At 42.3% G+C, this 24,000-nt stretch overlaps 1 protein-coding gene across 4 annotated transcripts in view; it reads left to right on the top strand.

Moving 5' to 3' along the window:
- vps13d (vacuolar protein sorting 13 homolog D) overlaps nt 1-24,000 on the top strand; it is a 231,646-nt gene that overhangs the window by 153,290 nt on the left and 54,356 nt on the right. For all 4 annotated transcript variants that reach the window (XM_061973410.2, XM_061973417.2, XM_061973395.2 and 1 more), the window contains 9 exons: nt 2,803-2,994; nt 3,060-3,186; nt 6,908-7,050; nt 13,418-13,548; nt 13,662-13,837; nt 13,917-14,040; nt 21,045-21,280; nt 21,355-21,457; nt 23,999-24,000. The exon at nt 23,999-24,000 is cut by the window's right edge and continues 156 nt beyond it. In XM_061973410.2, coding sequence (XP_061829394.2) covers nt 2,803-2,994; nt 3,060-3,186; nt 6,908-7,050; nt 13,418-13,548; nt 13,662-13,837; nt 13,917-14,040; nt 21,045-21,280; nt 21,355-21,457; nt 23,999-24,000 — 1,234 coding nt within the window. The remainder of the gene's footprint in view (nt 1-2,802; nt 2,995-3,059; nt 3,187-6,907; nt 7,051-13,417; nt 13,549-13,661; nt 13,838-13,916; nt 14,041-21,044; nt 21,281-21,354; nt 21,458-23,998) is intronic.

Raw genomic sequence — 24,000 nt, 5'->3', positions numbered from 1 at the left:
CAGGGCTAGTTGATTCGGCAGGTGGGTTGTTACACACTCCTTAGCGGGTTCCGACTTCCATGGCCACCGTCCTGCTGTCTATATCAACCAGGGTGAGCCCCACCCCTTTCGTGAGTGCACTGCGCTAGTCTCCACACATCAGATGGTGTATTGTTTGTATTGATTTATTCTTGTAAAAGACTAATGCAATGCCACACACAGATATAAATAGTCAGCTAAACAATCTTTAACAATATTTGACTGATGGACAAATGAATAGAAATAGTCTAGATGAATAAATGAACAGTCAATCAGCATGCTAAATCAAACTATAAGCTACATTCTTGTATGACAACAGAATGGCTAGCAGAACAGAAGGCAGAGGAAACTACACCTTTTCATTTAGTTGAACTTTACACATCACAAAAAAGGTCAATTCGGATCGCTAACGTTGTTAGCATAAATGAATGGGAATCAACATGGAGAAAATTAGCATCACGGCTAACGGAGAAATACTTTGGGTTCATTATGAGACTGTGGTGGTACATAAACCTAGCTAGCTAGAGATATTGGCCCCAAAATCATTGAACAAGTACAGGAACAGCTAGTCTGCTGGAGTAGTCTACAGTCATACAGTAACAAGCTATATTAAAGCTGCAAGCAGCATTGGTCGGGCCCGCGTATTTGGCAGGTGCTAGTCCTAAGTGTCCCAATACTTTTGTCTACTTTTAGTCTGAAGTGTCCCAAGACTTTTGTCTAGTGTACCTACCTTGTCTGCATTGTGTGGGCACGTCGGTGCTTCCTGCTTTTAAGCAGCCATCTTAAAAAAACAGCAGCGCAGCAGCATCAGCGCAGCGGGTCTTTGAAGGGTCATAAAATCAAAACCGGAGCAGTTAGAAAAAATTGTAATAATTGTCATTGTAATCACAAGGGTTCAATGTCTCTCCTGTGTTAGTTTGAAGGCGAAACGACAAACGCGCTCAGAGGAGTTCGTTTTTGAAGGAAGGTGACCGGTTTTTACAAAAAATGTGTTTTGAAGGGGGAATAGCAAACTTCCTGTTGATTTTTGCTGGGGGTTGTCAATTTATGAAATGTAGGTCTAAGTGAGACCTACGGAGAGGTTTTTGTTTCATGTCTCTCCGACCTTCCCAGTGGGAGTTACAGGCAGTTTTGTCATTTTTTTCTTCCGAGGAGCAGTTTTTTCTCCGTTTTATTCAAAAATTGCTCTAGAGCGCAATTTTTAAATTTGGGGTTAGGTTTTTTTATTAGATCGCAATTTGTGCCAGTCCTGATGTGTGTGTTCAGTTCGGTGAGTTTTGAAGCGTGTTAAGGGGGTCCCCCAGCGAGGTGACGTTCCACGTCCCAAGAGCTAGCTTCTGTAGCCGAGGATCGGACCGCCAAGTGCCCTGCCTTCGGCTACCGCCCAGCTCACATTGCACCCGACCTCTATGGCCCCTGCTATGGGTGGTGAGCCCATTGGAGGGGGGACCCACGTTGCCTCTTCGGGCTGTGCCCGGCCGGGCCCCATGGGGACAGGCCCGGCCACCAGGCGCTCGCCATCGTGCCCCAACTCCGGGCCTGGCTCCGGAGGGGGGCCCCGGTGACCCGCGTCCGGGCAAGGGAAATCTGAGTCTCGGTTCTTGCATTTCCATAGAAGTCTTCGAGTCGCAGCTGAGTGTGAAGCGACTGGGATGAGAATCAGCACCTCCAAGTCCGAGTCCATGGTTCTCGCCCGGAAAAGGGTGGAGTGCCATCTCCGGGTTGGGGAGGAGATCTTGCCCCAAGTGGAGGAGTTCAAGTACCTCGGAGTCTTGTTCACGAGTGAGGGAAGAGTGGATGGTGAGATCGACAGGCGGATCGGTGCGGCGTCTTCAGTAATGCGGACGCTGTATCGATCCGTTGTGGTGAAGAAGGAGCTGAGCCGGAAGGCAAAGCTCTCAATTTACCGGTCGATCTACGTTCCCATCCTCACCTATGGTCATGAGCTTTGGGTTATGACCGAAAGGACAAGATCACGGGTACAAGCGGCCCAAATGAGTTTCCTCCGCCGGGTGGCGGGTCTCTCCCTTAGAGATAGGATGAGAAGCTCTGCCATCCGGGGGGAGCTCAAAGTAAAGCCGCTGCTCCTCCACATGGAGAGGAGCCAGATGAGGTGGTTCGGGCATCTGGTCAGGATGCCACCCGAGCGCCTCCCTCGGGAGGTGTTTAGGGCACGTCCGACCGGTAGGAGGCCATGGGGAAGACCCAGGACACGTTGGGAAGACTATGTCTCCCGGCTGGCCTGGGAACGCCTCGGGATCCCCCGGGAGGAGCTGGACGAAGTGGCTGGGGAGAGGGAAGTCTGGGCTTCCCTGCTTAGGCTGCTGCCCCCGCGACCCGACCTCGGATAAGCGGAAGAAGATGGATGGATGGATGGAATTTGGGAAATTTGAAAATACACAAATACAAATGTTAGTTCAACCTCCATCCATCCATTTTCTACCGCTTATTCCCTTTTGAGGACGCGGGGGGGCGCTGGAGCCTATCTCAGCTACAATCGGGCGGAAGACGGGGTACACCCTGGACAAGTCGCCACCTCATCGCAGGGCGCTCAAATACTAGTGTGGCCTCAATAGCCCTGCTGTAGTGTGTAGCATGCTGGCAATTATCTGGGCATGTGATGGAGGAATGCACAGTGAAGGGTTGAAATTAAACTAAATTGCATGAAATCAGGTTGTTGTAGCTAATAATCATGCTGCAAGATCTAGCATGTTGCATTCAATGTTTATTCCCGTGGAAAGTTTCCAACTTTGAATCTTCCCGTAATTTTGCGTCCCTATTCAGGTGTGCTGTTTGAGAACTTCCCGCTGTGCAAAGAGCTGCTCATTCCTCCGGGAACCCAGAACTATGTGGTCCGAATGAGGCTGTACGACACCAACAAGCGTCTGCTCTGCCTCACCATTCGCATCATTCTGCGGGCCCAGGGGGCGCTGAAGATCCTGATCTCTGCCCCCTACTGGCTGATCAACAAGACAGGTTGGACCCAACGCCCTTTGGAACCGGACTTGGTCATTTATTAAAACCCTGGTCTATCTTTTCAGGCCTTCCCTTAATCTTCAGACAAGACAACGGCAAAGTGGATGCAGCAGGCCAGTTTGATGAGCATGAATTGGCCCGAAGTCTCAGCCCGTTACTCTTCTGCTACACCGACAAGGAACAGCCGGCTATGTACGTTTGTATCAGTGCCTAAACCAGTATATGTAAGTTAGTACCAGTGCCTAAACCAGACTATGTAAGTTAGTACCAGTGCCTAAACCAGGCTATGTAAGTTTATATCAGTGCCTAAACCAGGCTATGTACCTTTGTACCAGTGTTTAAACCAGGCTATGTAAGTTTGTACCAGCGCCTAAACCAGGCTATGTAAGTTAGTATCAGTGCCTAAACCAGGCTATGTAAGTTAGTATCAGTGCCTAAACCAGGCTATGTAAGTTAGTATCAGTGCCTAAACCAGGCTATGTAAGTTAGTACCAGTGCCTAAACCAGGCTATGTAAGTTAGTATCAGTGCCTAAACCAGGCTATGTACATTTGTATCAGTGCCTAAACCAGGCTATGTAAGTTAGTACCAGTGCCTAAACCAGGCTATGTAAGTTAGTACCAGTGCCTAAACCAGGCTATGTAAGTTAGTACCAGTGCCTAAACCAGGCTATGTAAGTTAGTACCAGTGCCTAAACCAGGCTATGTAAGTTAGTACCAGTGCCTAAACCAGGCTATGTAAGTTAGTACCAGTGCCTAAACCAGGCTATGTAAGTTAGTACCAGTGCCTAAACCAGGCTATGTAAGTTAGTACCAGTGCCTAAACCAGGCTATGTAAGTTAGTACCAGCGCCTAAACCAGGCTATGTAAGTTAGTACCAGTGCCTAAACCAGGCTATGTAAGTTAGTACCAGTGCCTAAACCAGGCTATGTAAGTTAGTACCAGCGCCTAAACCAGGCTATGTAAGTTTGTACCACTGTAATGATACCAAGTACAATAGTGTATCTAGTCGATACTACTATGATTACATCAATATTTTTTATCGTCACAAAATCTTTTTTCCTTTTTTTAAAATTCATGTTATGTTTATAAAGTCAGTAAATACATCCCTGGACACATGAGGACTTTGAATATGACCAATGTATGATCCTGTAACTACTTGGTATCACATCCATACCTAAATGTGTGGTATCATCCAAAACTAATGTCAAGTATCAAAGAAGAGAAGAATAAGTGATTATTACATTTTAACAGAAGTGTAGATAGAACATGTTAAAAGAGAAAATAAGCAGATATTAACAGTAAATGAACAAGTAGATGAATAATCAATTTTTACAGTTTGTCCCTCATAATGTGTAGAAAATAATAGGTGTATAAATGACACAATATGTTACTGCATAGACTAATTAGGAGTCTTTGTTTGTTTATTTACTACTAAAAGACAAGTTGTCTAGTATTTTATTTAAGGACTAAATGACAATAATAAACATATGTTAAAGATTCACCTCATGATATTATTACACAATTGCTCACGCATTTCATAATTTTATGTTTTTTTATATGTACTCAGTAAAAAGAAAATCTGTCAACCGGCAGCTCATTCAGCAGAATTCTATCGTAGAATTTACGGTGTTATTTTACAGCAAATTACTATAAATAGGAAAGTGTTTTTTTACGGTGAAATTCTGGCGAGAGTGGCCAGTTTTTAATCATAAAATCCATTGTTGTTGTTTTTGCAGAGTATTACTATAAATAGGACAAAAACGGTACCATGTTTTTTAACGGTAAAATTTTAGTGACTGAGCAGACAGTTTTTCTTGTTTTTTTTTAAATCATAAAATCTATTGCCATTTGTACAATGTCACATTTAATGGCTAACTTGTTTTGAAATTATAAGTCAATCAGATATTTATTTTACATTAAAAAAAAAAGAAGTATGTAAGTTGTGATGACATAATACAGGTAAAAGCCAGTAAATTAGAATATTTTGAAAAACTTGATTTATTTCAGTAATTGCATTCAAAAGGTGTAACTTGTACATTATATTTATTCATTGCACACAGACTGATGCATTCAAATGTTTATTTCATTTAATTTTGATGATTTGAAGTGGCAACAAATGAAAATCCAAAATTCCGTGTGTCACAAAATTAGAATATTACTTAAGGCTAATACAAAAAAGGGATTTTTAGAAATGTTGGCCAACTGAAAAGTATGAAAATGAAAAATATGAGCATGTACAATACTCAATACTTGGTTGGAGCTCCTTTTGCCTCAATTACTGCGTTAATGCGGCGTGGCATGGAGTCGATGAGTTTCTGGCACTGCTCAGGTGTTATGAGAGCCCAGGTTGCTCTGATAGTGGCCTTCAACTCTTCTGCGTTTTTGGGTCTGGCATTCTGCATCTTCCTTTTCACAATACCCCACAGATTTTCTATGGGGCTAAGGTCAGGGGAGTTGGCGGGCCAATTTAGAACAGAAATACCATGGTCTGTAAACCAGGCACGGGTAGATTTTGCGCTGTGTGCAGGCGCCAAGTCCTGTTGGAACTTGAAATCTCCATCTCCATAGAGCAGGTCAGCAGCAGGAAGCATGAAGTGCTCTAAAACTTGCTGGTAGACGGCTGCGTTGACCCTGGATCTCAGGAAACAGAGTGGACCGACACCAGCAGATGACATGGCACCCCAAACCATCACCCAACCATGCAAATTTTGCATTTCCTTTGGAAATCGAGGTCCCAGAGTCTGGAGGAAGACAGGAGAGGCACAGGATCCACGTTGCCTGAAGTCTAGTGTAAAGTTTCCACCATCAGTGATGGTTTGGGGTGCCATGTCATCTGCTGGTGTCGGTCCACTCTGTTTCCTGAGATCCAGGGTCAACGCAGCCGTCTACCAGCAAGTTTTAGAGCACTTCATGCTTCCTGCTGCTGACCTGCTCTATGGAGATGGAGATTTCAAGTTCCAACAGGACTTGGCGCCTGCACACAGCGCAAAATCTACCCGTGCCTGGTTTACGGACCATGGTATTTCTCTTCTAAATTGGCCCGCCAACTCCCCTGACCTTAGCCCCATAGAAAATCTGTGGGGTATTGTGAAAAGGAAGATGCAGAATGCCAGACCCAAAAACGCAGAAGAGTTGAAGGCCACTATCAGAGCAACCTGGGCTCTCATAACACCTGAGCAGTGCCAGAAACTCATCGACTCCATGCCACGCCGCATTAACGCAGTAATTGAGGCAAAAGGAGCTCCAACCAAGTATTGAGTATTGTACATGCTCATATTTTTCATTTTCATACTTTTCAGTTGGCCAACATTTCTAGAAATCCCTTTTTTGTATTAGCCTTAAGTAATATTCTAATTTTGTGACACACGGAATTTTGGATTTTCATTTGTTGCCACTTCAAATCATCAAAATTAAATGAAATAAACATTTGAATGCATCAGTCTGTGTGCAATGAATAAATATAATGTACAAGTTACACCTTTTGAATGCAATTACTGAAATAAATCAAGTTTTTCAAAATATTCTAATTTACTGGCTTTTACCTGTATGTGTTACATTATTAGGAAACATGAAACTAATAGCTCATTATTATTATATCTACTTTCCAACCTAAATTCATACCATGCTGTTATAAATAAGTCTAGTAAAAAAAATCAGATATTTGAGTATTTTTATTTTAGGAAAAAAATGTAATGAATAATAACACATTTGTTAATATTGAATAACATTGCATGTAATACATGTATTTTTTCTGTCAAAATGAAAATAACAAATCCATTGAGTAAGAAAAGGTAAAGGATGTGGCAGGCCAGGTGTGGCCCCCGGGCCCTGACTTTGACACCTGCGGCCTAAAGTCTACCCTGGAGACAAAAACCAAGCTCATCATTTCCTTTCTTCCTCTCTACAACCCAGGTGTACCATGCGGGTTGGAAAGGGGATCCATCCAGACGGCGTTCCAGGTTGGTGCCAAGGTTTCTCCCTGGATGGAGGAAGTGGAGTCCGGGCTGTGAAGGTCATCCAGCATGGTAACAGGCCTGGCCTCATCTACAACATTGGTAAGTACACCCTCCATTATCGCCAAGTAGATACTCATTTTAGGATTTCTTGAACAAGGTTCGTAAATAAAAAAGTTTGCATTGTGAAGCAGATTTCTCTATAAGAAACCAAGTAAATATGAATAATTGGTTCCAGTCTATATTTTACTTAAGGTGTGTACACTTTTAATACACTATAAAGTGCTATACAGTACTGTGTATCAAGCAAACATAACAAGTAGGTGATAGATCCACAATCTCTTAATTAACTAGCTACAAAAACAACAACAAGATGCTGTCCTTTGTATGCGCTGCTCTGCCAACACAGAAGTCCCTTTGGTGCCCTCACAAACAATCAGAAATACAATCGTCCTTAACTTTAACAAGCATATTGCTACAATAACCAACATTTTAAAAAAGTACAATCTACTTACATTAACAATGGCAAAGAAGGAGCTGATGGGAAAGGAGCAGACGGAGGGAGAGAAGGAAGGGGCCGGGGGTGGGGGTGGGGGGGGGGGGCGTGTGTGCTTGAAAGAGTCGCTGCTGAGCGAGAGATGGTCTTCTCCGCTGTGAAATAAGTCTGCTTTGGCATTATTTTCCAGAAAAGTAGGTAAAACTTACAGCCTGCTTCATGGATCACCATTAATGTACAAATAGTCTTTATTTGAACTCCACTGTGATTCCCTCCTACTTTCCGCGCCGGTCTGTTGTCTTTTTGGGACAAAACTTGTCAAGAGGTGGAAAAAAGACAGAAAAGGCCGACATGAAGTAGTGAGAAGTGACTCGTGGTCAGAGGTGGGTAGAGTAGCCAGAAATTGTACTCAAGTAAGAGTACTGTTACTTTAGAGATTTATTACTCAAGTAAAAGTAAGGAGTAGTCACCCAAATATTTACTTGAGTAAAAGTAAAAAGTATGTTGTGAAAAAACTACTCAAGTACTGAGTAACTGATGAGTAACATACACACTCATATATATATATATATATATATATATATATATATATATATATATATATATATATATATATATATATATATATATATATATACATACATTGATATATACAGTATATCATTTATATTTATTTATTTTGCCGTTTTTGTTTACATGTTAAAGGTGTTTTAATGAATATACATGCATGTTTAACACATATAGATTCCTTTCTTTCATGAAGACAAGAATATAAGTTGGTGTATTACCTGATTGTGATGACTTGCATTGATTGTAATCAGACAGTAGTGATGATAGCGTCCACGTTTTCAAATGCAGGAGAAAAAAAGTTCCTCCTTTCTGTCTAATACCACATGAAAGTGGTTGGTTTTTGGCATCTTATTTGTCCAGCTTCCATATTCGTTTTCACACACTTTACAAGAAATACATTGGCGGCAAATTCCGTAGCTTGCTAGCTTGTTTGCGCTGGCTTTCGGAGACTCTTATTTTGAAAGCGCAGGCGCGATGGAGCGGCACTTTTATTGTGAAGACAGGAACTGTGCAGTCAGTCTTTAGGCTTTTGACGGGATGTACGGTTGAAATAAAAAAGGGTCTTTTTTCCTTCACACTTTTGATTGATTGATTGAAACTTGTATTAGTAGATTGCACAGAACAGTATATATTCCGTACAATTGACCACTAAAGGGTAACACCCCAATAAGTTTTTCCACTTGTTTAAGTCAGGTCATGTGACCGCCTGGCTCTGTTTGATTGGTCCAACGTCACCAGTGACTGCATCTGATTGGTGGAACGGAGTCAAACGTCACTAGTGACTGCATTTTATTGGTGGAACGGAGTGAAACGTCACCAGTAACGCAGGAACTTTGAAGGTCTGTCTGACAGACCAAAACAAACAAAGCGTGCATTAACAGATCGATAAAAATTAGTAGCGAGTAGCGAGCTGAATGTAGATAAAAGTAGCGGAGTAAAAGTAGCGTTTCTTCTCTATAAATATACTCAAGTAAAAGTAAAAGTAAGTTGCATTAAAACTACTCTTAGAAGTACAATTTATCCCAAAAGTTACTCAAGTAGATGTAACGGAGTAAATGTAGCGCGTTACTACCCACCTCTGTATATATATATATATATATATATATATATATATATATATATATATATATATATATATATATAAAAGAAATACTTGAATTTCAGTGTTCATTTATATACACATATACACACACAAAACACTCATCTACTCATTGTTGAGTTAAGGGTTGAATTGTCCATCCTTGTTCTATTCTCTGTCACTATTTTTCTAACCATGCTGAACACCCTCTCTGATGATGCATTGCTGTGTGGCACGCAAAAAGTGCTTTCATCAAATGCACTAGATGGCAGTATTGTCCTGTTTAAGAGTGTCACAACATTGCTGTTTACGGCAGACAAACTGCTTTAAGGTAGACAAAAAGTGACTGCTGTTGTTGTGTGTTGTTGCCGCGCTGGGAGGACGTTAATGAAACTGCCTAACAATAAACCCACATAAGAAACCAAGAACTCGCCCTCCAGCATTCTACAGTTATAACTTGATTGGGCAGGTACGTTGTTTATATTGTGTGCCTGAATTTCGGGAGATTTTCGGGAGAAAATCTGTCCCGGGAGGTTTTCGGGAGAGGCGCTGAATTTCGGGAGTCTCCCGGAAAATCCAGGAGGGTTGGCAAGTATGCGTGGAGGGTAAAGTGTTGTGCCCTGCTTTTTGCCATGGTTTGCAGAATTGGCTCGCTCTAAAAGTTTGTAACTTGAAATATTCGCAACTAGAGGGGTTTGTAAATCAAGGTCCTTTATTAGACCATTGTATGTGTCAGGTTTAAGCAACTAACTATCTATTAAACAGAACAAAAAGCAAGGAATCAGGCAGAGACAGGGTTAAATTTTGCTCATGAGGAGAACGCATGGAACTGCACACTCAGTTACATTCTCACCCTACGCTCTGAGGCACAGCCCACGCACTCCCCTATTTATTCAGTTTGGGAGTTCCCTAGTTACATGGCTGAGGCTGCTTCTAAAGGGAGGGGTCACACATTATGCCAGCAGCTCAGTACGCACAATACGTGATTATTCAGAACGGAAATGTGCTGGGGGCCTTGTGATTTCGCCCTGTCTCTGCTTTGTCTGCTTGCTGTTGATATGACTTCTCTTCATTGACGTCCTGGTTCATCCTTGGCTGTTAGCAAGCTGAAAGACAGAAACATCTGCGGCGAGGCCACTCCTCACATGCTGAGGTAGATAACAAGTTGCACGAGAAGAAAAAGTACAGCTTGAGCACAATAGATAATAACTAGAGCAACGGCCTTTAAGCATAAGAGTTGTGTGATAACTTACCGTATTTTCCGCACCATAAGGCGCCCTGGGTTATAAGCCGCGCCTTCAATGAACGGCATATTTCAAAACTTTGTCCACCTATAAGACGCCCCGTGTTATAAGCCTGCGCTAAAGGAATGTCAAAAAAACAGTCAGATAGGTCAGTCAAACTTTAATAATATATTAAAAACCAGCGTGATGTGGGCGCGCATGGAGTCGTATATCAACATGGACGGAGCTGCGTGAAAAAAGCCACCCGGCCTCTTCGCGTAAACTTAAACTTACCTTAACCATCTTTTCTTCATCCATCCCTTCGAGTTAGCTTTTATGATGACGCCGGCTGGAAAGGTCTCTTTTGGCAAGGTCTTCCTTTTGAATATCACCATGGGTGGAAGTTTCTGGCCATTAGCATGGCAAGCTAGAACCACAGTGAAGGATGACTTCTCATTCCCTGTGGTGCGAATATTCACCGTACGTGCTCCCGTTGTATCCACAGTGCGGTTCACAGGAATATCAAAAGTCAGTGGAACCTCGTCCATGTTGATAATGTTCTCTGGCCGGATCTTTTTTTCAGCTATCTTGTTTTTACAATATGCACGGAAAGTAGCCAGCTTTTCTTGAAAGTCTTTAGGCAGTTGCTGTGAAATAGTAATCCGTGTGCGGATGGAGAGATTGCGTCTTTTCATGAACCGGAAACCTGTCGCTTAGTAGGAGCCATTTTGTGGTCTTTACAGATGTAAACACACAAAGGAAATGAAACGTACGGTAATATCCGCGCGCTTTTTCTTCTTCTACGCGGGCGGGTGGTTGCTTACAGTAGAAGAAGAAGCGCTTCCTGTTCTATGGGGGCGGGTGCTTACCTTGGCGGTTGCTTGCGTAGAAGAAGAAGCACTTCCTCTTCTACGGGGAAAAAAGATGGCGGCTGTTTACCGTAGTTGCGAGACCAAAACTTTATGAAAATGAATCTTAATATTAATCCATATATAAAGCGCACCGGGTTATAAGGCGCACTGTCAGCTTTTGAGAAAATTTGTGGTTTTTAGGTGCGCCTTATAGTGCGGAAAATACGGTATATATAATTATTCTAACAGTTTGCATCTCAGGTCTTTATAAATCCTCCACATAACCTTTCACACACACTCGTGTCCTCTTCTGAGTGAGGAACAAAGTTATGGAGAGTGTTGCTGCAGTTTTTTTTAAGACAAAAGAAGATTGACTGATCTTGTACCCACAGCTAGGAGACGGTAGCTAAGCTGCCTTCTTTTAGCTTAGCAATGAGGAGATTCTGTCAAGTATTGCTGGTGACCAACCCCAAGATGCAGAGATGGCAGGCTTGGTGCGGGAAAACATCATTTAATGTCCAAAATTCAGCAAAAACACAAACAAGGTTAAAGGAACAGGCAAACTGGAAACAGGAACCAGCAAACAGGAAACGAGGAACTAGAAGACAGCAAGCTGCAAACAGCTATCAGCATACAGGATACAGCAAACAGCTATCAGCATACAGCTTACACCAGGGGTGCTCACACTTTTTCTGCAGGCGAGCTACTTTTCAATTGATCAAGTCGTGGGGATCTACCTCATTCATATATATCATTTATATTTACTTATTTATGAAATATATGTTTTTGTTAATAAGTTAAAGGTGTTTAATGATAATGCAAGCATGTTTAACACATATAGTTAATATGGTTAATAAATTAAAGGTGTTTAATGATATTGCAATCATGTTTAACACATAGTTAATATTGTTAATAAATTAAAGGTGTTTAATGATAATACAAGAATGTTTAATACATATAGTTAATATTGTTAACAAGTTAAAGGTGTTTAAAGATAATGCAAGCATGTTTAATACATATAGTTAATATTGTTAACAACTTAAAGGTGTTTAATGATAATACAAGCATGTTTAATACATATAGTTAATATTATTAACAAGTTAAAGGTGTTTAAAGATAATGCAAGCATGTTTAACACATATAGTTAATATTGTTAACAAGTTAAAGGTGTTTAAAGATAATACAAGCATGTTTAACACATATAGATTCCTTTCTTTCATGAAGACAAGAATATAAGTTGGTGTATTACCTGATTCTGATGACTTTTGCATTGATTAGAATCAGACAGTAGTGCTAAAAACGTCCGCATTTTCGAATGGAGGAGAAAAAAAGTCCTCCTTTCTGTCCAATACCACATGAAAGTGGTTGGTTTTTGGCATCTTATTTGTCCAGCTTCCGTACTCCTTTGTATACACTTTACAAGAAATACATTGTCGGCAAACTCCGTAGCTTGCTAGCTTGTGCACGCCAGCTTTCTGAGACTCTTATTTTGGTAGCGCAACTGTGCAACTGGGCAGTCGGTCTTTGGAGTTTTGACGACAGGTACGGCGCCAGAGTCTGTTGAAATAAAGTGTTTCCCGCCTTCCAGTCGGTCATTTTAATGAGCTGGCAGCAGCCAGCGTCATCTCAGAAGACCCTCGGGTGCCGTGAATGTCAATCAAGTGACGAAAGTGACGTCATAGTGAAGATTTGTGATCGCTCATTTTTAGGACAATTTTTTTAATGCCTGACTGGTGATCAACTGACACACCCTCCGAGATCGACCGGTAGCTCGCGATCGACGTAATGAGCACCCCTGGCTTACAGCAAACAGCTATCAGCATACAGGATACAGCAAACAATACTCCAGCGCTGACTGGAGGACGAGGCAGGTATAACTAGTGGCCTGATTGGCAATTGCCACCAGGTGTGCCAGACTGCCAATCAGGTACAGGTGAGGGGAAACAAGCGCTCAGGGAGACGTGCAGGAAAAGGAATGAAAATAAGAGCGCTGACAGGAAATAAAATACAAACAGAGGAAAAACTAAAACAAAACCAAACTGTCAGTGACAGATTGATCTTTTCTCCGATGGTGAGCAACTTCCTCCGGGTTCTGTGCCAGCAGCCTGAGAAGGAGGAGTGGTCTCTATGTCATGTGGGCCAAGGCTACAACTTATAAAAAGACCTTTTCACAATTGACCTGATGACACACACACGTCCATCTCACAAGCATCTTTAGTCCCGCTCTGACTGAACCGCCTCACCTGAACAGGTATCAGTGTGCGGAACGGAAAGGGACGCTACCGAGACACTCACATTGTGACCTTTGCCCCCCGCTACTTGCTGGACAACAGCTCCTCACACAAGCTGGCCTTTGCTCAGCGGGAGTTTGCCCGCGGAAAGGTAAGCAATGACCCGCCATGTGCGGTCTTTACTTGAAGTCGGTTCTGTAAACATTCAACTCTGAGGTGACACTTTGGTTCTACTGTAAGTCCATTGTCTGGATTTGCTTCTAGGGGACTGCCAACCCCGAGGGTTACATCTCCACCCTGCCGGGCTCCAGCGTGGTCTTCCACTGGCCCAGGAATGACTATGACCAGTTGTTGTGTGTGCGCCTGATGGACTCGCCCACCTGCACCTGGTCAGGAGGCTTTGAGGTCAACAAACCGAAGTCCTTTCACGTCAACATGAGGTGAGAAACCGTTGTCCCCCGACCCTCTCATTCACGTCCACACATGGACTGATGTTCCATTGAATCTTTCTTCGAAAAGGGACACCATGGGGAATTGCTTCTTCCTCCGGACGGAGATCACCATTAAGGGAGCCACCTACCAGGTCTCCTTCACTGACACTGACCAACTGCCCCCACCATTCCGTATCCACAACATCTCTGAGGTACGCTGCTGCTTTGCCAAATGCTTTGTCCCATCATTTAAGGCAGGGGTGTCCAAACGTTGTGACTGGGGGGGACGCATTGGTCTTAAAACATTTGGCCGGTGGCCGACAGCATGCAAAGTAACTATATATATATATATATATATATATATATATATATATATATATATATGTATGTGTGGGAAAAAAATCACAAGACTATTTCATCTCTACAGGCCTGTTTCATGAGGGGGGGTACCCTCAATCATCAGGAGATTTTAATGGGAGCATTCGCATACCATGGTTTATATAGGGCACAGAGTGGGTGGGTACAGGCTGGCCTAGGGGCGTGGTGATTGGCTCATGTGTTACCTAGGAGGTGTTTCCGTCTATGGCGGCATGTTGTTACAATTTCGCTGCGCTTGTTGAGGGATGACAGGTCTGGACGGTAAATAATAAACAGTTTCTCTTTCAAGCATAGGTTGCATCTTTTATTACCACTATTGTAAGGTGTGCTGGATGCAAGAATTTGCCATGTTATTGAATATTCAACATTATTCAATCTAAGGTAATACGCAAGGACATTAACACATCCGACACATATGTAGGATTAACCGAGGGAGAATTCAAAACCAGATGGAACAATCACAAGGCTTCTTTCAGGAACCAAAACCTGCGAAATACCACAGAACTCAGCAAACACATTTGGGACCTCAAAGACTAAATACTTGAATTTCAGTGTTCATTTATAAACTACAACTCACAAACACTTTAGAGTTAGGCTCCACCATCAGAATGTGTACTTAAACTTAAAAAGATCACATGGATATTATTCAGTGAGTTGATTCACCAAAACTAACCTGTTATACAGGAGGAAAAAGCACACAGGACGTTTCAATTGTTCACAGACTGGTCGCGCTCATCAGAATGACAAGACACTTCCGGTCTGCAGGTGATAGCATTCAATTGGGAAGAAACGCCCTACTGCCCCCTACTGACCAATGTGAATACTGATAAATGTGTAATGACAGCTCCAAAAACGAATTCAAACCACAAAATAAAATAAATAAATCAACACAAAAATGTGACACATTATGGGTGGGTCACATATGCATGTACAGTAGATGGCAGTATTGTCCTGTTTAAAAGTGTCACAATATTGTGTATGTGTGGGGGAAAAAAATCACAAGACTACTTCATCTCTACAGGCCTGTTTCATGAGGGGTTCCCTCAATCATCAGGAGATTTTAATGGGAGCATTCACATACCATGGTTTATATAGGGCACAGAGTGGGTGGGTACAGGCTGGCGTAGGGGCGTGGTGATTGGCTCATGTGTTACCTAGGAGGTGTTTCCATCTGTGGCGGCATGCTGATACAATTTCGCTGCGCTTGTTGAGGGATGACAGGTCTGGACGGTAAATAATAAACAGTTTCTCTTTCAAGCATAGGTTGCATCTTTTATTACCACTATTGTAAGGTGTGCTGGATGCAAGAATTTGCCATGTTATTGAATATTCAACATTATTGTCTTTGAGGTCCCAAATGTGTTTGCTGAGTTCTGTGGTATTCCGCAGGTTTTGGTTCCTGAAAGAAGCCTTGTGATTGTTCCATCTGGTTTTGAACTCTCCCTCGGTTAATCCTACATATGTGTCGGATGTGTTAATGTCCTTGCGTGTTACCTTAGATTGGTGAACAACTGATGTTTGTAAGCACCCCCCGTTGAGAGGGCAATCAGGTTTCTTGCGGCAGTTGCAGCCTTTGTTGGTTTTGGGGTCGCTCTGTCCGGGGGCCGACGGCTCATTTGCAATAGTTTTTTTGTGGTTTGAGATAATTTGTCGTATATTGTTCATGCAGCTGTAGCTCAGTTTAATGTTGTTCTTGTTGAATACTTTTCTTAGGGTGTTGCCTTTGGGGAAGTGTTTGTCAATCAGACTGAGGAATTTGTGGCCAATGTTAGTTGAGACGTTTTTGCTGTATGGGGGGTTGTACCAGATGATGTTGTTTCGTTTTCTGTTCTTTTTTGGTTGGTTTCCTGGCGTGGGTTCATAGGTGAGGGTGAAATTGTATCCACTTTCATCAAGGGCTTTTTGGTACATATATATATATATATATATATATATATATATATATATATATATATATATATATATATATATATATATATATATATATATCAGTGACGTGCGGTGAGGTTGATGGCTGGTGAGGCACTGACTTCATCACAGTCAGATTTACAAACATATGAACCCTAAAGAGTATCTTATTCACCATTTGATTGGCAGCAGTTAACGGGTTATGTTTAAAAGCTCATACCAGCATTCTTCCCTGCTTGGCACTCAGCATCAAGGCTTGGAATTGGGGGTTAAATCACCAACAATTATTCCCGGGCGCGGCCACCGCTGCTGCCCGCTGCTCCCCTCACCTCCCAGGGGGTGAACAAGGGTGATGGGTCAAATGCAGAGGACAAATTTCATTACACCTAGTGTGTGTGTGACAATCATTGGTACTTTAACTTAACTTTAACTTTACACATACAAACTGTAGCACTCAAAAAAGCACATTTAATAAAGAAAAACGTTATTATGGTCTTACCTTTACTTATAAGTGCGGGAACAGTGGTGTTGGTGTTGGAGGAGTTGTGAATGAATGAAATATGAAATCCGTGCTGCAGTCTGCAGGTGTACCTAATGTTGTGTCCCTGCAGTCGTTCACGGCTCCTCCGGCGCGAGCAATGTTGTTTTTGCACTTTTTGGCTTCTTGTTAAGTGACTTTTTTTGGGTGGATTCGGTCTTGCACGTGGAGGGTTTGGGTGTGGGCTTTGGTTGGTGTGGCGCTCCCGTCGGGGGGTGCAGTCTGCGGCGGAGGTGCAATAACCGGCACCAGGAGGCGGGATTACGCGAGCCTCAGCCAGTGCGTCTTCGCAGCAGTTTTATGATCGCTCAGCACAAGAAATACGTTACACACATACAGTTGTTGACAAAATACACTGTACATTATATACCTCAGCTAACTAAACTATGGAAATGTATAATATAATTCATATAGCAATACAGTCTCACTGCACAGCAGGCCAGCAGTTAGCCGAGTCCACAATCCATGTTGAGGCACAGAGTGACGTGCCTCAACTGGCTGCTGATCACCGCACCGTCTCTTCTCAGTATTTGAACAGCAAATGTGAAAATTCAGCGATTTTGAATAAAAATAATCTAAAACTGGTGAAGTTAAACGGAAAATAACTTTATAGTATAATCACTGGATACTAGAGATGCGTGGTTTGCGGGCACAACCGCGGAGTCCGCGGATCGGGCGGATGAAATAAAAAAAAATTAGATTTTATCCGCGGGTCGGGTCGGGTCGGGCGGTTGAAATAAAAAAAAATTAGATTTTAAATAGATTCAGGCGGGTGGCAGTTAAACCAATTGGTAAATATATATACATAGTTAAATGTTGTTACCCACATACGAAAAACGAGCAGGCACCTGCAGCATATGCCACAACAGAAGAAGAAAAAAAAAAGAGATGGACACTTTTACGGAGCGGAGAAGGGACGCCTCGCCGGGGTCCGGGACCCGAGGCCCCTTCCCCCGAGAGGGCCCCACCGGGAGCCGTAGCTGAGGCGATCCGCGAGAAGGGCCCGACGCACGTCCAGGGTCACCACCGCGCCCACCGCACCGACACCCCGCCTCGTCCGCCTTCGCCGCGGCCGGCGTCACGCGCAGCAGGTAAGCAGCTTACCTGCCCGCCACCCCCGTGGCCGGGGGCTCGTAACAGGGGTCACTCCGCGCGCTCCGCCCGCGCAGTTTACCTGCCCGCCACCCCTGTTGCCGGGGGCGCGTAACAGGGGTCACTCCGCGCGCAGTGCGCTCACGAAAGGGGTGGGGCTCACTCTGGTTGATAGCAGGACGGTGGCCATGGAAGTCGGAACCCGCTAAGGAGTGTGTAACAACCCACCTGCCGAATCAACTAGCCCTGAAAATGGATGGCGCTGGAGCGTCGGGCACATACCCGGCCGTCGCCGGCAGCGAGACGCGCTTGGAGGTGCGCTCAGTGCGGCTCCCATATGATTGCACACTGGTGTGCGTCTGGGCCGTGACAGCGTGGCACGCGAATGTCCGTGCTGCATTGGATCAGTCTCCTTTCTTTAACAGGCAAAAGCTTTATAACCTCACTAATGCCTTGCATCGTCTATATTAGATATATAACAACGGGCGGGTGCGGGCGGATGCGGTTCTGATCAAATGTTACATCGGGTGGATGGCGGATGGTTGACGACTTTCTGATGCGGTTGCGGATGAAATAATTGCCTATCCACGCATCTCTACTGGATACATATAACAATTTAATTTTTTTTTTTTCTTTTTACTTTTTTTTTCTTTCCATGATGGCAGGTGAGGCCCCGCCTCACCTGCCTCTAGTGACCGCACGTCACTGATATATATATATATATATATATATATATATATATATATATATATATATATATATATATATATATATATATATATATATATATATATATATATATATATACTGTATATATATATATATATATATATATATATACTGTATATATATGCAGTGATAATAATACTTGTAAGAAACATACTTTATTTGTCGACATGGAGGCCAAGATTAGTGATTTAGAAGTAGCTAAAACACCACGGATGGATGTTAGCTGTTAGCTAGCTAGCCATGTCTTAAAGCACCTCTTCCTGAGGGTGTTTCAGTGTTATAACTGTCAGGTTCAAACACCGGTGACATCTATTGGACAAGACAAGAAGCAAAGGAAATCAAACGGAGACAGGATTCAATTTAGCTCAATGAGGAGAGCTCCTCATTTATTTGGGCATTTCCTGATTACATGGCTGCAGCTGTTTCTAAGGGGAGGGGGGTCATAAACAGCTGCCGCCCTCGGCCATAAACAGTTTAAAGAAAAGGTGCCTGGAGCGGCGTCAGGTTCTGCTCCCTCTCGGTCATGACAAGGTCTTCCTGTGGCTGTCCGATAGAACAGGGAAACCGACACCTCCACGTCGCATCCCATCGCACACAGTGGAGGTTTACAAGCAGCAGGCCTTTTGCTTGATAAGGACAAAGACAGCTTTTGTCTTCTCGCAGGGCAGCCTGAACTCATGGGAAAACAAGTTGTGTTATAACTTCTATACAATTATTCTGACAATAACTTCACCTTTATCTTTACTTTTTACACCAAAATGCGTCCAGTCTCCCTTTTCTGTCTACACACTGTGTCTGCTGTAAGTACTCTGTGTGTGTGTGAACATGCTCCTCTGCTGGTAAAACCAGAAATGTCATGACAAACAGAGTATAGTAGCGTTTTTGATTCATTAGTACGGCGATACTATACTAGTACCGCTATACCGTACAACCCTAATCCTTACGGTATCATGGGTCCAATTTAAAGATAGTCCGACAGGGGGGCTCCAGTGACACGTCCAGATGTGTCCCGTCTTAGAACATCCTGCCGACACACCTCAGTTACTCAACTGGCCTGGCTGGAAGTGGAGTAGGGCTGCAGCTAACGATTATTTTTCTATCGATTAATCTATAGATTATTTTTTTCGATTAATCGGTTAATCTATAGATTATTTTTTCGATTAATCTATAGATTATTGTTCCTTTTACCGATTATTTTTATTTATTTAAAATGAAGATGAAAAAATAAATGTAGGCCAGTTTTTTCAAAAGGCATGGCTTTTATTTACAAAAAAAAAGTATGGCCACTCAGTCAACATTGACAACAACATGACAAAATATTCTGTAACAATGTAAACATTTAAAACTTTTAACATTTAACAAAATTAAAAGTAGCTTATTTGCTTTTTAATGTGCAAATATAAAAGTAAACATCCAGTGCAAATCTTAATATTCTGGAATAGTATAAGCATTTCAAAAGTAAAAGTATTGCTTATTTTGCTTTAAAATGTGCAAAAATAAAGATAAACATCCAATACAAAAAAGTGCAAAACGGAAATATTCTGTAACAAGTGTAAACATTTCAACAAAAGTAAAAGTATTGCTTATTTGCTAAAATGTGCAAAAATAAAGCTAAACATCCAATACAAAAAAGTGTACAGTGTAAACATTTCAACAAAAGTAAAAGTATTGCTTATTTTGCTTAATAACACAACAATGATAGTATGATTAAAGTGAAAGTTAATTGTTGGTTTGTACATAGTATATGTAACTGTTAATGTTGTAAAAGGTATTTGCACAACTAATTAACGTTAGCGTTTGTGACACGTCTTGTGCCGTGGGGTTCTTTCAGGACCGACAGACTGAACGCCAGACGGCTTTGCCGGGTTTACAATCTTTTAATTTTACACAAAGTCTTTTCTCTTCCAACTCTTTTCTCTTTCTTTCCTCGCTTTTCAGCTCCTCTTCCTCGCTCGCTCGTCGTCCCCTGTCTCTTGCGGCGTCGCTCCCGGCGCGCCCCGCCTCGCCGCTTGCTCGCCGCCGCCGCCTCTCCACAGCGTTAAAGAGGAGCGCGTCTTTGTAAACACTGAACAGGCACGCCAAACGCGCCTCTCAGAGCAAACGGTGCTTTAGTTTATGAATTTACAACGCAGATACAAATGACACATTCATGTTTTTGTGTAATGATGACAACGTATACGCACGCGGACGATTGACTTGTTGATGGTGATGGCAAGAACGCTGTCGGGGGTTTTCTTTTCAAATGTTCGTTCATAGCCGTTGTGCTGCTATGATAGGCCATTTCCGCTCGACACAGTGTGCATACAACAACATTATTAGGCCGTTTATTGAAATACTCCGACACTTTTGACGACTTTTGGCGTGCTTTTTTCCCCTCGCTCGCATCGTCTGCTTTGCGCTCCGCCATGACAGTAGTGTGACGTAAATATGCGACGCGCCGACGCACAAAAACGGCGTCGACGTATTTACGTAACCGATGACGTCGACTACGTCGACGCGTCGTTTCAGCCTTAAAGTGGAGTCAACCATTCCAAGACACCCATACCTATTACTTTCTTTCAACCCCTTCAGGTTCCTATCCAGTTCTGGCAGCACGGTGTGGTGGACATCAAGCTGCACACCGAGGTGAAGGCCGACTCCGAACTGGACTACGCCTGTGACGAACCAACACTGCCGCCATACCTGACTCTCACCGTGAAAGGAGCCGGGTCCTCCGAGGTCACAGCTGACATGAACTTCTTCAGAGAATACAACAAGCTCTACTACGAGAACTTCATCTACATCGCAGCCACCCACACCTTCTCACAGTAGGCATCTTCCACACACTTGGGAGTGTTATCACCATGTAATAAGCAAGATGCTTTTCTCTTCTGTGACGCAGGAGTGGTGGCAGGAGACGAGTTGGCAAGAAGCATCTGGTAACTTGTGCTGAGTTGGTTCTTGATGTGGACACCAAGACACAGAGGGTCATCTTGAAGAAGAAGGTATTCTTAAGTGTATTTATCAACATTTTCACACTTATTGTGCAGAAAATAATCAAGTATGCACTTACTGAGTGTTAATAATTGGATGTGTAGAGAATGATGTCATACAGATACATCTGATAACATTAAAAAAAGTAGCTTCAGTAACCGATACACTTTTTATTTTATTCTTAAGCTCCAATAAGGCTGGGTAATACAGCTGAAAACTGTTATTATTATTCATATTTTTAATGACCTATGTGAAATAAGGAGCAGGAGAAACATACCGTATTTTCCGCACTATTAGCCGCACCTAAAAACCACAAATTTACTCAAAAGCTGACAGTGCGGCTTATAACCCGGTGCGCTTTATATATGGATTAATATTAAGATTCATTTTCATAAAGTTTCGGTCTCGCAACTACGGTAAACAGCCGCCATCTTTTTTCCCCGTAGAAGAGGAAGTGCTTCTTCTTCTACGCAAGCAACCGCCAAGGTAAGCACCCGCCCCCATAGAACAGGAAGCGCTTCTTCTTCTACTGTAAGCAACCACCCGCCCGCGTAGAAGAAGAAGAAGGGCGCGGATATTACGTTTCATTTCCTTTGTGTGTTTACATCTGTAAAGACCACAAAATGGCTCCTACTAAGCGACAGGTTTCCGGTTCATGAAAAGACGCAATCTCTCCATCCGCACACGGACTACTATTTCACAGCAACTGCCTAAAGACTTTCAAGAAAAGCTGGCTACTTTCCGTGCATATTGTAAAAACAAGATAGCTGAAAAAAAGATCCGGCCAGAGAACATTATCAACATGGACGAGGTTCCACTGACTTTTGATATTCCTGTGAACCGCACTGTGGATACAACGGGAGCACGTACGGTGAATATTCGCACCACAGGGAATGAGAAGTCATCCTTCACTGTGGTTCTAGCTTGCCATGCTAATGGCCAGAAACTTCCACCCATGGTGATATTCAAAAGGAAGACCTTGCCAAAAGAGACCTTTCCAGCCGGCGTCATCATAAAAGCTAACTCGAAGGGATGGATGGATGAAGAAAAGATGAGCGAGTGGTTAAGGTAAGTTTACGCGAAGAGGCCGGATGGCTTTTTTCACGCAGCTCCGTCCATGTTGATATACGACTCCATGCGCGCCCACATCACGCTGGTTTTTAATATATTATTAAAGTTTGACTGACCTATCTGACTGTTTTTTTGACATTCCTTTAGCGCAGTTAGATGCGGCTTATAACACGGGGCGGCTTATAGGTGGACAAAGTTTTGAAATATGCCGTTCATTGAAGGCGCGGCTTATAACCCAGGGCGCCTTATGGTGCGGAAAATACGGTATATGAAATGTAAACATTATTATTTGAAATGTAACCTTCCTCTGATTAATGGCTGTGTAACATTAATTCGCCTTGTTATTCTTATGAAAAGTATTTTTTGTTATGCAATGATTATTTAATATTATTATTATATTGGGAGATATCGATATTTATTGACATTTTTTATGACCTATGGAAAATAAGGAAAATATATTATATTTAAAATGTAACTTCCTCTGAATATAATCCCCTCAGCTATTAAGGATGAATTTCAAAGTAAACAAAATATTAAAATCACATTGAACACTTAACAATAAGCTCTTAAAAATCATGAATATGTAAGAAATGCTTCATAAAGTGTTAGAAAATAGTGCAAAGTGTGAAAATGTAAACATAGAAACCTGAGAAGAACTATTTTCTGCAGGTTTAGTAGCAGGAAATAACGGCTGTGTAACATGAATTTGCCTTGTTATTGTTATTTAACTATGAAAATGATTTTTTGATATGCAATAATTATTTAATATTATTATTTTATCGGGAGATATCGATATTTATTGACATTTTTTATGACCTATGGAAAATAAGGAAAATATATTATATTTAAAATGTAACTTCCTCTGATTATAATCCCCTCAGCTATCAAGGCAGAAAGGAAAGGATGAATTTCAAAGTAAACAAAATATTAAAATCACATTGAGCACTTAACAATAAGCTCTTAAAAATCATGAATATGTAAGAAATGCTTGATAAAGTGTAAGAAAATAGTGCAAAGTGTGAAAATGTAAACAGAGAAACCTGAGAAGAACTATTTTCTGCAGGTTTAGTGGCAGGAAGGTACAGCGCTGCTAAGGTGGTGTGGTATTAGCAGTCTTGTCTTACATCATTTACACACCACATTGGTCTGACTACGGTCCCTTTGAAAACATCCAATAAAGTGCTACATTGTCCGAGTGGAAATTGTGCACCCCCAATTGGTTTGGATGTCTCCACTTGGCATGTACGTTCAAACAATGTAAAAAGAACATAAAACATCTAACTGCCAAGAAAGAGTGAAATAGGGCCTGGAACATCAAGGTACAGTTCCTGTGGTGCGTGAAAGATCTTAACTTGGGTTCATCTTTTTTTCTTTATGTTTGATTGATGTCCACCTTGTGAAATCCAATTGAAGGGTACACTGGTATTTAAGGACAGGACAAGCGGGACTTGACTAATGCCTATCTTTATCTTCTTGGGCAGGA

The sequence above is a fragment of the Nerophis lumbriciformis genome, linkage group LG01 (genome assembly GCF_033978685.3).
Source record: "Nerophis lumbriciformis linkage group LG01, RoL_Nlum_v2.1, whole genome shotgun sequence".
Lineage (NCBI taxonomy): Eukaryota > Metazoa > Chordata > Actinopteri > Syngnathiformes > Syngnathidae > Nerophis > Nerophis lumbriciformis.
This window is presented reverse-complemented; position numbering and strand designations above follow the sequence as displayed.